Below are 17526 nucleotides of genomic sequence, written 5' to 3'. Positions count from 1 at the left end.
GATAATTTATAACAGCAGCAAAAGAGCCCTAACCAGAAAAGTCAACACTGGTCAACAGGGTAGATTTGACCCTTAGCAAATTTGTCAACTTCAATCAACTTCAACCTCCAAACAACAAGATAAAACAACCCCAAAATAGTGAAATTTAGCCCAGTCAAAGTCTGGTCAAACAACCCACCTATAGTCAGCCCTAGCTGCAGTCAATGCTGGTCAAGAGTCAATGTTTAGCCTCGATTTTTGTGCCCAGAAATGTAGCCTACCCAAACAGAGATAACCCTCACAAAAACGCAGTCAAAGGAGGTCAACGCATGTTGGTCAACGCTTGGTCAAACTGTCCAGAAATTCGGTCTCCTGAAATTTCAACCTCTTGAAATTTCGGCCTCCTGAAATTTCGGCCTCCTGAAATTTTGCTCTCTTGAAATTTCGCTCTCTTGAAATTTCGGACGTGTGGAGAGAGAGAGGCCCAGAAATCCGTACCCAATTAATGAGGAGAGAGAGAGAAGTGTGAAGATGAGTGTGTCCAAATGAGGCTAAGTCACCTTCTATTTATATGCAACGTTGAGCATGAATAGACGTGACTCTTGGGCTTCTGAGCCTACATAAGTTTGGTGGCCAACCTTGACAACTTGACCATAATCAAAATAAATTCATAACTTCATTTGTACATGTCAGAATCAGATGATCTTTGGATCAATCCTAGACCTCTCATATCATCTATCATAAATAAGATGACCCAGGTGGAGTTTGGCCCTAGTTGCCAATTTTAACATACTTCAACGCATCAACACAAAGACTCTTGTTGATTTGTTCACAACTCCGTTTGCGAACAACTCTCAATTGCCCACTGCTACTCTTCAGCTCCTTTGGGACTTCTTCCCTCTAATGCCTTCATGCGTTACTCCAATGAAGACAAAGTTCAGGCTGGAGGGCTGCCACCTATCATTGCAATATGTCCTTCTCCATCAATGATCTTGGGCTGATGTAATATGCTCCCTTAACCTCCTTCCTTTGTCATTGAAGAATCAATCCCGAGCTTACAGTTTTCACCCTTCCTTCCAATTGTCAATTCCCTTCTTGGAAACTGATGTAGGGCTACTTTGAGAACCTACTTGTTGCCCTCCAACAACCTCAAGATGCCCAATACCAATATGTCCAAATTGGACCTATCCTCTATCAACAAATCAACCTCAAGCACATCATAAACATACCTCAAGTCTGATGTATCTCTACCATAGGTCTGCGGTCTAGTTAGGGCACAATAACAGTCCACGTCAGCCCTTCCAATCTGCCACACAAGCCTCTTTATAGCTCCGACCTTCCTCCCATAGCTTCTTACTCCCACACGGTACTATTCTAGGTGGAATCCAACCTTGGTTTAGGCCTTACAACCCCCTCCAACCTGAGGTACAAGGCTTGGCCCTTCTCCTAAACAATGTATAGGTTTGCGACTCCCTTGTAAATAGACCAAGCAATGCTTCGACCTCCTGCAATGGAACAGAAACCTGTAACCTACAAAACAAAGGAATATGCCACTCAAAGCAACACCAAAACAACCCAGATTTTACCCAAAACAATTCCGCCCCTGCTCCTAGTTTCTGTAGCCCTCATAGTCACAAAAGATGCCCAAACTAGCCTCTTCCTTCGCTGAGGTCTACCTTGATTAGCGACCCAAAACAAATGTGTTATCTTGTGATTTGACGCTTCTTGGATGTGTCTACTAGCCTATTTATATGCATCTTCTAAACTTGTTACCCACCACTTGTGGATGACACCCATAGGAGAGTTTTCTTCTACATTGTCTTCAGCTGGCAGCCTGTGGCCCCTTGCAGCCAACATATAGCTCGATGTGCCACTATCTCCGCTACCTGAGCCTACCATTATGCACCCTTGCCCATCTGTCATGATCGTATGTTTGAAGGTGGGCCTTCCAACTCTAAAGGTATGGCTTTGATTATGTAATTGGGTATTTTTTCTTACTTATTATGGACACTTATGGGAATGGATTAGTGGGTGGATTCAGTGGAAAGAATGGGCTTGTTCTATACTCTTGTCCCCTCGTCCAACTTGGTGATTAACCTTGTATCCTAGTCCCATGGGAACTCCTCTATTGGCTATTAGCTTTAGGAGTGGAATTACATGGGAAACCATGATTTTGGTTGCGTGGTTTCGCTTCCCAACATCACATACATAACTCCCTTATTCTCATTATAACCCCTTTTCACATATTTCCCATCCGGGTCCACATTTTTCCATTGGATCCACAAGGATTTAGCGTCCCCCTCCCCTTGTCCACACTTTGGGTCGGACCTGGAACATTGCCCCAGAGGTTGATGCAACTAAAAAGAAAGTTAAAAGCATAATTTGGCCACTTACAACAGGACATGTACCATAAAATGCAGAAGATGGCTAGGACAAAAAAATAGCATGTGGGAAAAAGCCAAACATGAACCCTACCCCTTATCATGGCCATCATCCTACTTCCTAGAGCCCCTATGTGAGCCCCTTGCGTCATTAAGAAACCCATGATTGCCCCAACCCCTGGTGGGTGATGAACTGCCCAACCTTAAGGGGGTATTCACTGCTATATCATTCACATCATGTTCTCATTCCTTGGAGCCCTGAGCAGTTATGAAAAAGAAAAATCAATAAAAGGAAAAAGGCATATGAAGAAAGGTTGAAAATCAAAGGTCGATGTAACTCATATACCACGATTGCTCCCTCCTACATTCATATACCCAAGTGTGGGCTTCCCCTCTTATGGCTACTCTTGTACCATGGCATGTGGTTTGGAGCCTTCCCCTAATGCCCCACTCCATTCCATCATTATGTCATATGCCACCTCCACTTGCTGGGTGTACCATGGACATGTCACCCCCTTTAGAGGCTGAAACCACCTAAGAGGGTCCTTGGTTAACCTCCTTATTGAGCTTGGAGACACCTGTAAATGCTAAAGCCCACTATCGAAGGGCATGCCACTATGAAGTGTCCATTTGGTTCCATGGTTTGTAAGCTCTTTTACTCAATTACTCTAATGGTTTGTTGCACTGGAAGGTGAGGGGATACATTGGATCTTATACAAGATTGCAGTTGGATCTCCATTTGGGGTTTGGTCTCCCTATACGGGGTCCACGCTCTCTAGAGCAGTGTTGCACGAAGCGCCCCCCCCCCGGTTCCAAGCCCCGAAGCGCGTCCCGTACGGAAGCGCCTAGGAAGCTTGGCCGGAAGCGCGCTTCCGAAATTTTTAGACGCTTCTTGGAAATTTGGAAGCGTTGGCGCTTCCGAAGCGCCGAAGCGCGCTTCGTACGGCGCTTCCCAGACGCTTCCCGGACGCTTCCCGGACGCTTCCTGGACGCTTCCAGAAAAGCTTCCGGAAAAGCATTTAGAAAATCGTTTTTTTTTCAATTTTTTTTTAAATTTTAGGTGAGTTTGCTTGTTGGGGGTGGGTCCACCTTGGGTTAGGGTGACAAATGAAAGCAAAAAAGAATATAAATATAGCAGATGCTCCCTCATGGTAATGTTAAATTCTTAGATTACTCATTAGATTGTGAACTACTACTTTTTGTCATAGATTACTCATTAGACTTGTAGACTTGTGAATTTGAATTTTGAACCTTTTTGGCTTGGCGGTGACCAAGTGACATATTTTGTAAACATTATTATTTGAATTTTGGACATGACAAATGTTGACAGTTGCTCACTTGCTAGATAAATCATAATATGCTCTATGTTTTATGTTTTATAATATGCTTAAATGTTTTATGTTTTATAATATGCTTAAAAATTTGATGTATGTTTGTAATAGCTAGAATATAGATGATTGTTGTACATACTAGTAACTACAATGGAATCATGGATGCCATATCTATCTTGATTTATGCAAAAATATGCATGTTTTCATGTCTTCTACAATTAATTTGGTATTTGGGATGTTTGTTTTGAGTATAAATGCAAAAAAATATAAAAAAATATATATATATAGCAGACGCTTCCGCGGACGCTTCGCTTCCTAGATTTTTGGAAAATGACGCTTCCGCGCTCCGCGCTTCCGCTTCGCGCTTCCGCTTCGCTCCCGCTTCGTGCAACATTGCTCTAGAGGGTTATATTGGCACTTGTAGGGTGAGCGTTGAGAGCCATAGGCCTCCACCATAGCAGAGAGTAGATTACCACTTCATGAATCCCTCAACACCATTCATTGATTGCTTGTGTTCCACCTTTTGGATGAGGATGATGCACTTGGACCACCATGCCCAGCTGGCTTCACACTTGCACCACACACTTGGCAGATGTTCCAGGGCCCAGATGAGGATGTGTCTCACCATGGGAGACAGAGGGATGGGTTATGTCATCATTCTCGATCATATACAGGGATTATCGATCCACTTGGAGACTCATGAGGATGTCATTGTGCCCCCACACCGACTTGGGGAGACCACATTTGATTTGCTTGGATATCAAGGGGCCACCCCCTTGATCACTATGTTTGGAGCCTATTCTCTCACCTTGGCATATTTGGACTCCACTATGCCTCTTCAATGGCCCAACGACTCATTGGATCTATTATTTTGCTCTCTTGAGAGGCTTATATTTGTATTATGGAGCTATCTTGGTGGGCTTGTCACCAAGTCATGTTACTATTGTACATTATTTTATTATTTGGGGCTTAATTAGGCCATTTAGGCTATTCGAACTCCCTTATGGATTGTATAAATAGATGAGAGGCTCATTCATTCCTCTCATCATCACTTGGATTGGATTAGTATCTCTTGAGATTTTCGCACTTGCTTTTGGGACAAAATTTGGAGTTTCTTGATGCACTATGATGTTTGGATTTTTGCTATTGTCTTTGGAGCTTCTTTCTATGCGAAGATGATGAATGGATATACTCTTGTCTCTCTTGTAAGTGAAATTTAATGCTATTTTGTCTTTCTTACTTGTCTAATGCATGGAAATTTTATCATTGTTCTTGTATGGGCCCTAAATAATGTGAAATTCTTCTAAGTCTTGAATAATTGATATATTGCATGCGTTGCTCATAGAGAGAGAGAGAGCGAATGTTCCTAGAGGCACCCTAGAAGGTTAACAAGCCTTGAAACTTCATCTCCTTTGCAAATCGAAGTATAAATCCCTAAATGACCTAGTTGCTACACTTGGAAGGGCTAGCAAAAGTCATATAGGGATCCTGAGCATATGAAAATTCTTGATCTAGGTGTATCTTGATTCCATTACGCCCAAGAAGCAAGGCATTGATCCTTGCATCCCTTTGGTGGTCAAAATAACCTTTCTTTTCTTTCTCTTTTCTAACTCTAGACCTAACCCTAGAAGGCCTCCTAGGGCATCACACGAAATTATTTGCAGCCATAAAAAACCCTTGAAAATCGGTCTAGAATTGCACTGGGGTCTTCTTGAGAGGTCCTCCAATTTTGAGCTCAATCCGACAGTGGAATCCCAAGATATTGCAAGCCCTTCTCCCTAGGTTCCTTTGGGTTAGTGTCTTCATTTGGATCAATGCACTTAAATTCCAAGAGAAAATTTCTCCTTTGATCCTATTCTTCTCCCTAACTTGGTCAAGTCCATCTATTGTTGATCAACACCTCACCTTTGACCTAGTTTGGGTCCACTTGGGTTCTTTGTGGTCCCACAATTTGTGACTCAAATTCCGCAAGGATTATATATAAACCATTTCTCCTTTAGGATTCTTAGGTCTAGGATACCTCTTGTTAGGAGATATTCTCCAAACCTAGGTCTAGGTATCCCCTTAGCCTTTCTTAGAGAGCTAATCACCTTGCTTCCAAAGTAAGTAAGCTAATTATCTAAGCCTCTCTTGTGAATAGGCTTTAGGAATCACTCCACATTCTATCATTTATCTATCTCTCCTTGTGATTCCTCTCATATCGGGATTCCTCCCATTGGTGAAAGTCCATAAAGAGCAAGGAGCTTTATTTGAGGTGATAGTGGGCTCTTGTTCCATTGTTGCCCCTTGACCTAGTAGTTCCTCTATAGGATCCCCTCCTAGGACCCTTGCTAGTTTGAGCGGTAAAAAGGCTCCAACGACCTATCCTTTAGGGCTCAAACTAACCCAGCAAACTTGACTTTTCTTGTGAAAACCCAACCAACACATAAATAAATTCATATCTCCCAAACTACATGGCATCTCTTGGTCCTTCAAGTGTCCCCTTGCTCCTCTTAACCCTTCTTCCTCCAAGTGCCAAGTGTCAAACTATCCTTGTGGTTTCACACCCATAAGCTTGGGTGCAAAGGCCACACCTTGGGTTCTAAACCCACAAAGCCATTTGTGGAGTTCATTCCACCAAAACCCTAAACCATAGGGCTTGGAGTACCTCCCAAGCTACCAATTTCAACATCAAGGATCTTTGGCCCAAAATGCTTTTGATCCAAATGTGGTTCTTTGGGAGGTATAATGGTCTTGGCCTTGCCAGTGGGCTTGGGAAAAGGGAATGGTTCTATGTCTTCAATATGCTCATGCATGTGTAACTCTCTTTACAAAATTGATGATTTCCCATCCATAGTGGCTATTGTAGCATATGATAGATCCATTTGTAATTGGCCACCTATAGATGCTCAACATTTCTTGGAAAAGAGCATACCCCAAGCATGTGACGCATCAATTACTACAATATCCATTAACATCAATATATCATACCCCAAGCATGTGACACATCAATTACTACAATATCCATTAACATCAATATATCATTATTAGCGATCAATGACACTTTAACTTCTTTCATCAAACCATTCACAAGGATAGGCTTTTAGTCAAAGCCACACACATTCCTATATGGTCTAGTGATCTGCATTTCCAATTGATTCATAACTCTTAAAGGCATTACTTTTGCCGAGGCACCAAAGTCAAGCATACAATTGTGTAGATCAGATTGTTCACCGCTAGAGACATTAAGAAAGGTGAATGCCCTCCATTTCTTTGGTCATTATACATGTTCTGAAGTATCATAGGAGGATCTTCAGACTCTTTTTCAAGGTTGAGTGCTTTTTTGACTTGACACACACACACACACACAACACCAGATGTAACTTTGAAGTAGATTGATATAATACATATCTCTCTTTCCATCTCACTTGTCTCTTTACTTGTTTTCCATATTTTAGTTTAACAAAAAGGTGTTTAACTATTTCTATTTTTTCCAACATTAAAATTCCTCCATGGGATCCAACTTTCTGCTTTTGTGTTTTGCGAGTTAGTGGTTTTTTATTTGTATGAAATTGTTTTCCAATAATATACAGTAGTCGATATTTTTTTGGATATGCTGAGTTAAGATTTCTAATGAATGACTTATCAAGATCTTTCATATTGATATCTGAAACTTTGCTATGTTTGTTGTGATATTGTTTGTCATTTTTTATCAAGGATGATGTTATTTTAACTTATCGCTAGTTCATTGTTGCTATGGTTGCTATGATATATCTGAAAAAGGGCATGAGATTTACATTTATAACATCAACATGATTAGCAGGATTATTTTAGGCAGTGATGGTTACTTTATGTTGTGGTTGTAGCTCTTTTATTTTTTCTTTGTTCAATTATGTTAGTAGCAATATGGAATCTTCTTCATCTTTAGACTTACTTACCTATCAAGCCAAGGATTAATTTTAAGCAGCAATGGTTACTTTATGTTGTGGTTGTATCTCTTTTCTTTTTTGTTTGTTCAATTATGTAAGTAGCCACATGAAATCTTCTTCATCTTCAGACTGACTTACCTATGAAGCCATTCAGGCCTGATCGTTATGTGCCACTTTTTGGCGATTTCTCATATGATCCTTCAAAGTGGAGGGAAAGTGTGCCAATTTTTGAGCAATTGAAGGCATTTCAAGATATTATTCAAGAAGGAAAGGTACTTTATTTCAATGTGTATGAATAATAATATATGTTGATGATGTTAAATAAAATGTACTTGGAATGCTAGGTTTCCAAGGTGTGCTTATAAGATTGTTTGTATCTGATAGACTTGTATTAGATTTGGTGTTTATTTAGCACCTTTGTCTACATTTGCAACAAAGCCCAAACTGCAATGTCACTGTTCTATTTATTGAGCCTTCATTCTTGGTAAACGTGAATAATTATTATTTTTCTCATTTCTCAGTTTATCATTTTGTTCATTTATGTAGCTAAATTGCTATATGTCACAAGGATGCTTTTGTAAAAGCAATGCCAATCCCCTACTTTGAACATTGAAATATTACACCAAACTTGTTCCTTGTTCAAGTGTAGTGTCTTTTTTATTGACTGTACTGTACTTGTAATCGCTCTAGGCAAGTTCAGCTGCATCTTCTTTATTAACTGTACCTTACATGTAAGTGCTCTAGGCAAGTTCAGCGGCATTATGCGACAACTGGAATTAGACTTGGAGGACCAATGTGAATTGCAACAGATAAAAAATAAGGTAATTTTATGAATATCCAATGAATGGAAACAAAAGTAGGTCAATAGAACTAAAAGAGCACATCTAGTGGAGATACATAATAGAAGTGCATAAGAAACTCTTGTAGCTATGCTATCAACAAGAGGGAAAGAACTAAGAACATGGCTAAAAGACTAGCTCAAAGAAAGAAAGTGATAGAGAAACAAAATGAATACGTAAGTGAAGTCTCATCAAGAACATGTCAAAATGTGTTGGAGTTAGATTCTGAGGCTAAAAGAGAAGGGAGGGAAGAAGTCTCCTCATTTTAGTCATCAATCACCATGAAGGGGCTGATACACTATCTGAAAATGTCATTTGGAGAGTACCTATTGTTGAGGGGGAAACTTTGCTATCCTAAGAGGTATCTTTGGGGAGACGCAGATCAAGAAGGCCCTTCACTCTTAATAATAAAGGTTGGGGGGATGAAGCTCCAAATAGATGAATGGTTGCTCGATGGAGCCCGAAGAGTAGCACTCTATGTAGAGGGAGTTTGTCTTCGACTCGAGACACTCCTAGAATTGCTATGCCTATCAGTCTGGTGAACTGTCTTGGAGTTTGGAATGAGAGCTCTTCATAAGTGTCTTGGAAGTAGGTCGACCTATTGGGGACATTATGTGTTGAAAAGAGTCTTAGCGATGTGATAACTAAAGAAGCTAGAACCTTTGTTTATCACTTACCACCTTGCACTAACTAGAAGGAGGAGGTGCGCCTCATGGAAGGCTCTAGATGGGGAGGACCATAGAATGATAGTATACATGAGAATATCTTTGTTGATTTTTCCTCAACACTTCAGAATCGGGTCTATGTTTAAAACATGATCACAAACACATTAAAATGCTACAACACAACCACTTTGCACAACAAAAAATGTACAACAGTGAATCAATGTAGTACACAAGAAATTTTTGCGAACCCAAAATTTGTTATATCAGAACTTTAATACAACAAACATAGGGCTCCCGTACCAAGGATCATGGCCCTTACAATTAGCCTTGATGCAAGGAAACAACTAGGGCTTGATGTCAACAATGTATGACAATCAGTCTACCCTTAAACAAGAAACACTTGACTTGCTGAAGGAGATCTCACACTAGCCCTTTCAGTCCATGTACCATGAACACCTGGCATGCCCATTTCCACCTCTACTGCTGCTCACAAGTACTTCTGCTGCTCTAGAATTGTTTGGATCTTCAACTAACCAATTTGCCTCTATCAATGGCACCTCTGCTCCAATGACACTGAACATAGGCCACACAAGTCTGCCCTATAGCAACCCTCTTGCTGCTCCAAGAATGCCTGCTCTTAGGGTCTTCAATCAGCTGCCCTCACACCAATGAATCCCTTCCTGAGTTCACTGAATTTAGGGATTACATGAACTTATCTCACAACATCCATCTTGCTCAACCAAGATTACAGTACTTAGGGCTTACCTGGCAGCCCTTACAACTATGACTCAACACCTCATGAGTTATTTTACTTGGGGCATATCAGACCAACCCACACACAGTCCCTTAACACACTATACGAAGACTGATCTAGTGTTGGATAAATTTGTCATTGATGTCAGTGACCCTAACATTGTTGAAGATGATGAAACCCTAACATTGTTGAAGAAGCGCTAAGTATTGTTGAAGACCTTGCACTATTGAAACCCTAGCAATATATGAATCCCTGTCAATATGATGTGAAGCCCTAGATGTTTGATGACTACATGATGCCCCAGCCCTAGAATTGGTGATGTCTATATAATTTTTTGTTGAAGCAAGCCCTAATGGATGAAGATGCCCTAATCCTAACGGATGAAGAACATATGTGAAGGAGTCATTATGTTGACTATTCACCATGAACTTGAGGAGCTCAACTTGGTCTCCTATTTGTCAATAACAATGGAAAAAGTTTTCTGTTGTATAGCTCCTATTGTATGTACCTTTCTAGCATGTCCAATATTTGCATATAACGCTGCTTCTCTAGTAACGAAAATCACTAATTCTATATCCCACTCTGGAAGACTTAAATGGAACCACTTCCGTGCCATGTTAATGAAACCACTTCTGTGCCAAATTCAGTTTGTGAGATTGAGCAATGAAAGAATATCCTCCAGCATTTTGTTGAATACATTAATGAAAGGACAAGCAATGCACAAGAAGGCATCATTCAAGGGATTACAAGAGATTACAAGTTGGCTCAAGCAACAACAAATTTTTAAATACAAAAATGTATTTTTTGTGGCCTAAGAAGTCAACTCAAATACTCATGTCGGCTCCTTGACCAAAGGTCGTGTCTCTCCACAACATACTCAAACAAGTGTAAATACCAAACCAAACTCCTTCAATTGATCACCAATTTGGTCAAGTACAGAAAGAAAGAATATGGATTTGAAGTGAAGACAAAAAGAAGAAGAGCAAGAGATTTAGTGTTGATTTGGGGTAGCATCGGATGTGCTCTAGCCACGAAATTTGGTGGAGAGGCTAAGGCACATGAGATCTCCAATACCCAGAAAGGGTTTAGGCAGATTCTAAACAATTTGGGAGATATTAAAATAATTAATATTTATAATGGAGTCCCTAAGTCTAAACTTAGTGAAATTAAAATATTAATGTGAATTAATATAAAACTGTGTTAGAATGGTCCAAAAGTCATGGATCAAGCCAGATCTAATCTTAGCCATTGATTAGGGACTTAATCTAGCCACGAAATTTGGTGGAGAGGCTAAGGCACATGAGATCTCCAATACCCAGAAAGGGTTTAGGCAGATTCTAAACAATTTGGGAGATATTAAAATAATTAATATTTATAATGGAGTCCCTAAGTCTAAACTTAGTGAAATTAAAATATTAATGTGAATTAATATAAAACTGTGTTAGAATGGTCCAAAAGTCATGGATCAAGCCAGATCTAATCTTAGCCGTTGATTAGGGACTTAATCTCGGCCGTTGATTTGTCAACGAGAAAAATACAAGGGGAGGCTTGAGGGTCACTTGGAGAACACACAAAGAGATCAAGATTTCGACTTTTTGGGGCTGGGTTTGCTAAAAAAGTTGAGAGAGTGATCTGGAGTTGCAGCTGAGGGGTAGTGAATACAGTAACAGAGAGGTAGAGATAATGCCGAGAGGATCAGCGCAGCAGCCGGGAAAGCTGACGCAGAGGGCAGAAGCCAAAACTGCCGGAACAACCAGGAAAGTTGATGCAGAGGGCAGAAGCCAGAACTGCCGGGAATAGCCGGAATTGTTGGGAACTGCCGGAACAGCCAGGAAAGTTGATGCAGAGGGTAGAAGCCGGAACTGCTGAAACAACCAGGAACGCTGATGTAGAGGGCAGAAGCTGGAACAACCGAGAACAGCCGGAACTGCCGAGAACTGTCGAAATAGTTGGGAATGCTGATGCAGAGGGCATAAGCTGGAACTGCTGGGATCAGTCAGAACTGTCGAGAACTGCCGGAACTGTCGGGAAAGTTGACGCAGAGGGCAGAATCCGGAACTACTGGAACTGCTGGGAAAGCTGACGTAGAGGGCAGAAGAGGCTGACGCTAGGGTTTTTCGTGGGGCAGATTGGAGCTAAGGAGCTGCCAGAGTGTTTATCCGGGGTTTCAGCTGTAACATCTGTCTCAGATTGAGAGGTGCTACTGCTGAGATTTTCTCTGTTGGGTGAGCCGGATTTGGCACCCAGATTGTATTCTGAAACTGCTTAATAAATCAAACCCTTAGATAACTGCACCGATTTTCTCGTATTGGGTTTTTACGGGGACATCAGTTTAAAAATAACAATGTCATTTGTGTGCTTGTTTCTGTTTCCTTCAGTTGATGATCTGTAATGTGTTGAGCATGTACTTGTGTTTATTTTCAGTATTTACTTTGTAAATAACTTGTTAATTAATGAATACAAGTAGGAAGGAATAAATCATAAAGTACATGAAGGGTTTCTAACAGTTAGACTTAGAAATTCCAATATGGTATCAGAGGGTGGTTGCAGATCATAGGAGAACTGAGGACATCAGTAGAGCAAAACAACAACAGCAGAAAATCTTTGTCCTGAGTGACAAAAGCTGTTCCTAGTAGCGAAGCAGCAAGGGATGGGTGACGTAGTGCATGCGTCATCAAGTTTGAGCCAAGAAGAGGTTGTGTAGAGGCGGAGGGAGGCAAAGACTGGCTCATGCAGAGGCCAGGAGGGCTGCCGCAGTTGGTTGAGGAAGCTAGTTTTCCGGTGTCGAGATTACGTAGAGCCTAGGAGCTCTCACCTTTGGGCTGTTGGGGTTTAGAACGTTGTGGGTAAGTTGCAAAGTGTTGCTGGTGGGGTACTGTGGTCAGAACAATACCTAACAGGGCAAGGCCAAGGAGGAGGGAGTTGCTATCGAGGGTTTATAGTCGAGAAATTCGTATTAGTGGTGCGGCTGCACATACAATCAGAGTGGGGGGCATCTCGACATGGGCAGAAGGATTTCCAGGAGGGAAATTAGGACTCAGAGGGAGTTCAGAAGAGAACTTCCAGACATGAAGTAGAGAGACTCAGCATGAGTGGAACTAAGAACTTCCAGACGGGAAGTAGAGAGACTCAGCAAGAGTTGAACCGAGAGCTTCCAGACAGGAAGTAGAGAGACTCAGCAGGAGTCGAACTGAAAACTTCCAGACGGGAAGTGGAGAGATTCAGCAGGAGTCGAACTGAGAACTTCCAGGCGGGAAGTAGAGAGATTCGGAGGAGTCGACAGAGGAGACATATGATGACTGTTCCATGAGTGCTCACATGCCACTTGAGCGAAAGTGGGGACACATCGAGCTGTAGTCAATAGGACTACAAAAGATGAGGGGCAGGATCCTCGAGGTACCCAACCTCTTGGATTATATCTGGTTACGGGAGCCCCGAAGAGGAGTAGCAGTACTGGCGAATGTCGGTAGAGACGGATGAGGATGGAGCAGCAGAGAGAGCTACAATGCAAGATTCCCATGACAACGTGAGGCTAGCAGGTTGCAACAGTGCGCGAGGCATGGGAGTGTTGCACCAGTGCAGGATGGCACAAAGAGGTATGCAACAATGCGAGATGCAGGGAGTTGTTGCAGCAGCGCAGAGGTTAGAGAGGGAGCACTTGTCAGCGATAGAGGAAGCTTCAGCATCGAGAGTGTCTCTAGCCTAACAAAAATGTCAGAGTTGGGAGATCAGTTACTTACTTCTCAGTAACTGAGTTGCAGTGCAGTAGTTAGTAGTGGCAGTGCTATGGGAAGCACGATGCAGCATGATGAGAGGGGATGTAGTGCAGATGCAACAGTGGCAGTGGTAGGGCCATGGGCAACAACACGAATGTAGAGGGAGTTGTCGTACATACTATAGATGCAGCAGTGGTAGTGGCAGAGCCATGGGTGGCAGTACGAGATGCAGCAGTACAGATGATGGGCAGCAGGCCGAGCATCAGGGACCGATGACAGATGATCAAAGTAATACTCAGTAAGGAGTATTGCTAGAGCACAGTCCTCGCTAAGAGGGAGTGTTGATTTGAGGTAGCATCGGATGTGCTCTAGCCACAAAATTTGGTGGAGAGGCTAAGGCACATGAGATCTCCAATACCTAGAAAGGGTTTGGGCAGATTCTAAACAGTTAGGAAATTAAAATACTAATGTGAATTAATATAAAACTGTATTAGAATAGTGCAAAGGTCATGGATCAAGCCGGATCTAATCTTAACAATTGATTAGGGACTTAATCTTCGCCGTTGATTTGTCAATGAGAAAAGTATAAGAGGAGGCTTGAGGGTCACTTGGAGAACACACCAAGAGATCAAGATTTCGACTTTCTAGGGTTGGGTTTGCTGAGAAAGTTGAGAGAGTGATCTAGAGTTACAGTTGAGGGGCAGTGAATACAGAAGCAGAGAGGCAGAGATAGTGTCGGGAGGATCAGCGCAGCAACTGGGAAAGCTGACGTAGAGGGCAGAAGCCAGAACTGTCGGAACAACCGGGAAAGATGATGCAGAGGGCAAAAGCCGGAATTGTCGGAACAGCCAGGAAAGCTGACGCAGAGGGTAGAAGCCGAAACAGCCAGGAAAGCTTATGCAGAGGGCAGAAGCTGGAACTCCCGGAACAACCGGGAAAGCTGATGTAGTGGGCAGAAGCCGGAACTGCCAGGAACAGCCGGAACTGCTGGGAACAACTGGAACTGTCGAGAATTGTCGAAACTGCCGGGAAAGCTAATGCAGAGGGTAGAAGTCGGAACTGCCAAGAAATCTGACACAGAGGGTAGAAGAGGCTGACGCTGGGGTTTTTCGTGGGGCAGATTGGAGCTGAGGAGCTATCAGAGTGTTTATGCAAGGTTTCAACCGTAACATCTGTCTCAGATTGAGAGGTGCTACTGCCGAAATTTTTCTCTGTTGGGTGAGCTAGATTTGGCACCCAAATTGTATTTTGAAACTGCTTCTTAAATCAAACCCTCAGATAGCTGCACCGATTTTCCCGGATTGGGTTTTTCCGGGGACATTAGTCCAAAAATAAGAGTGTCATTTGTGTGCTTGTTTCTGTTTCCTTCAGTTGATGATCTGTAATGTGTTGAGCATGTACTTGTGTTTATTTTCAGTGTTTACTTTGTAAATAACTTGTTAATTAATCAGAACAAGTAGGAAGGAATAAATTAGAAAGTACATGAAGGGTTTCTAACAGTTAAACTTAGAAATTCCAACATTAAGAGAAGCTTGAAGAAATTTTCTGTGGTCACATTCTGAGATTTCAGCCTAGGGTTACTGTTATACTTATGTGGAGTCTTCACAACGAAATATTTCTCTGTGGATTTTTTGTGTTACTGTGGAGTAGTTCTGTGAAATTTCGTGGAGCAATTTTTGTGTCTTAGCCTCTTATCAAGGACAAACCTTGACCTTGGAAGGAACTAAAACTATAGCTTATATACTCTGAGTTTCAGACCTGTAGCTTACCTACTGCATTCGGACCTTTGAGATGCATGAAAAAGTTCGGACCTGTGACATTTAAACCTCGGATCTGTGGCTTATTAACTATGCACTCGGATCTGTATAAGTTTGCAATTTTGGCACTGTAGAAGTCTATAACATTAAGGTCTATTACAGATCTCTGTAATTTCGACCTGTGGTCAGATTTCGGGCATCTATGACTTGGGCCTGTGACCAAATTTCGGCCATGTGTGGCTCAGCTAAAACAAACCTCACTCTACAAAACTCGGTCCTAAAATCAGTCATAAAGGTTTGTTCCTGCGACCCTTTTGAAGAGGATTCCTACTGGAGCAGAAAGTTTGGACATTTGGTTTTGTCACTGTTGAAGAAGATCGAAATTCTACGACTAGATCCTGTGGAAGAAGGATCAAAGGTGTGTAGTATTCTTTGTAATAGAAGCCAATGTATCTCTGTAGTATGCCTCTGTGGTTATCGTAAATTGTAGATCTCAGATCCTCTACAGAATTTTGGTGCATTTGAAGCAACAGACCAAGGCCACTATAGGAGTTGACCTTGGCCTACTAGGACAAAGAAATCTTTGACTTGCATAGGAGTATATCTTGACCTATTGAACAGACCTTGGTTTGTAGAGCAACAAACTTTGACCTTGAAGAGTCTTGATTGATGCCATCATTGAAGTGTCTGTTGAAGAGCTGATTGTATCAAGAATAGGCCTAGAAACTTGTAGTGGACCCTGAATCAGCCTTGGAGCAAATCTAGAAGCAATCATTGAAACATTGTTTGGAGCATTTTGGTAAAGCGTTGATTGAAGACTTATTGGAGTTGACCAGACCTTGAAGCCTTGATGAAATATCTTCAAAGAAGACTGTTTGGGTGACATGAAGAGTCTTGGAGACACCTACTAGAGTTGCTGGTGTTGACTTTCATCTTTGGAGCTGAACTGAAGAATTGTTGAAGATCCGTTGCAACAACCATTGAAGATTTGTGATCTTGTTGAAGTAGTCCCCTGAGCATTGTTGAAGCCTATTGAAGACATTTGTTGAAGGATCATTGAAGACTCTGTCATTGCCTTGGTTAAAGACAACATTTATTACATCTTATATCAAAATTTACATAGAAAATCCGGTCCCGTGGGAAATATTTAACAATTAAAAATTGACACTTAGACTTGTTGTCGCACAAAGTGTCTAGGGACCGCGACAATGCTCAGAGTAACGACTATCACTCTAATCATTACTCACTCCATTTAGACTCTCTCCTAGGCAAGTCAAGGGGGGTAGTCCCTAAGGTGAATGGATGAGGGTAGTCTGGGGAACACGGGCTCTAGGAGATTTTAATGATGAGCAACTTGATGAATTTAAAGCAAGTGTCTGTCAATTAAGATAGATGGATTAAAATAAGACAACTACAAGATACAAATGACTACAAACCAGTGCCTTTAATATCTGCATTAACCATAAACTAAATAAAACAAGTTATCCAAAACAATTTTCCAATATGTGACGAATGGTGACAATCAGGAATGATCAATGTAAATGCCCAAAACTGTATTATGCAAGAGATTCTAGATTTAATGATTTTCGTTAGGAATTCAGAACTTTTAATCACCAAATAACGCCAAGGAAATTTAAATTTGCATTTCAATTATTCCTTAGGCAATTTGCTTTAATGTGAAAAATAAAGAAGTAAAACAAATCAGCGGGTTAATAAATTGAATTTTTAATGGGCCACAGGCCACATTAAAATTTTTTGATGTTTAAGCACAAATCCATTAATTTATTGTAACAACCCATCTAATTGACCCATTAATAAAATGTTAAACTTTATAATATATGAATATATCTATATATATATACATTAAATTTTATGATATATAGTTAGACTTTACAAATATAATTTATAAAAAAATATATATATCATTAAATGTTTATAACATATTTTGAAATGTTATAAGTATATATATCATTAAATATTTATATCATATACTTGATAAAATGTTATAAGTAAAAAAAAATCATTTAATGTTTATAAACTATATATTAAAGGAAATGTTATAAGAAATATCATTTAAAGTTATACCATATATTAAAGAAATGTCATAAATATATACATAAGTTAAAGTTATGAACTTATGCAATAAAGTGTCATCATGGATATCAATCAAACTATATAAATATCACATATAATGGA

At 40.9% G+C, this 17526-nt stretch overlaps 1 protein-coding gene across 1 annotated transcript in view; it reads left to right on the top strand.

Annotated features, from left to right (window-relative positions):
• Positions 1 to 17526, top strand: part of LOC149227954 (uncharacterized) — a 354504-nt gene that overhangs the window by 210096 nt on the left and 126882 nt on the right. Inside the window, exon 5 of the mRNA XM_089380634.1 lies at positions 7754 to 7871. Coding sequence (XP_089236760.1) covers positions 7754 to 7871 — 118 coding nt within the window. The remainder of the gene's footprint in view (positions 1 to 7753; positions 7872 to 17526) is intronic.

The sequence above is a fragment of the Pinus tabuliformis genome, chromosome J, assembly GCF_031772625.1.
Source record: "Pinus tabuliformis cultivar Carrire ecotype Pingquan chromosome J, CPIR1, whole genome shotgun sequence".
Lineage (NCBI taxonomy): Eukaryota > Viridiplantae > Streptophyta > Pinopsida > Pinales > Pinaceae > Pinus > Pinus tabuliformis.
This window is presented reverse-complemented; position numbering and strand designations above follow the sequence as displayed.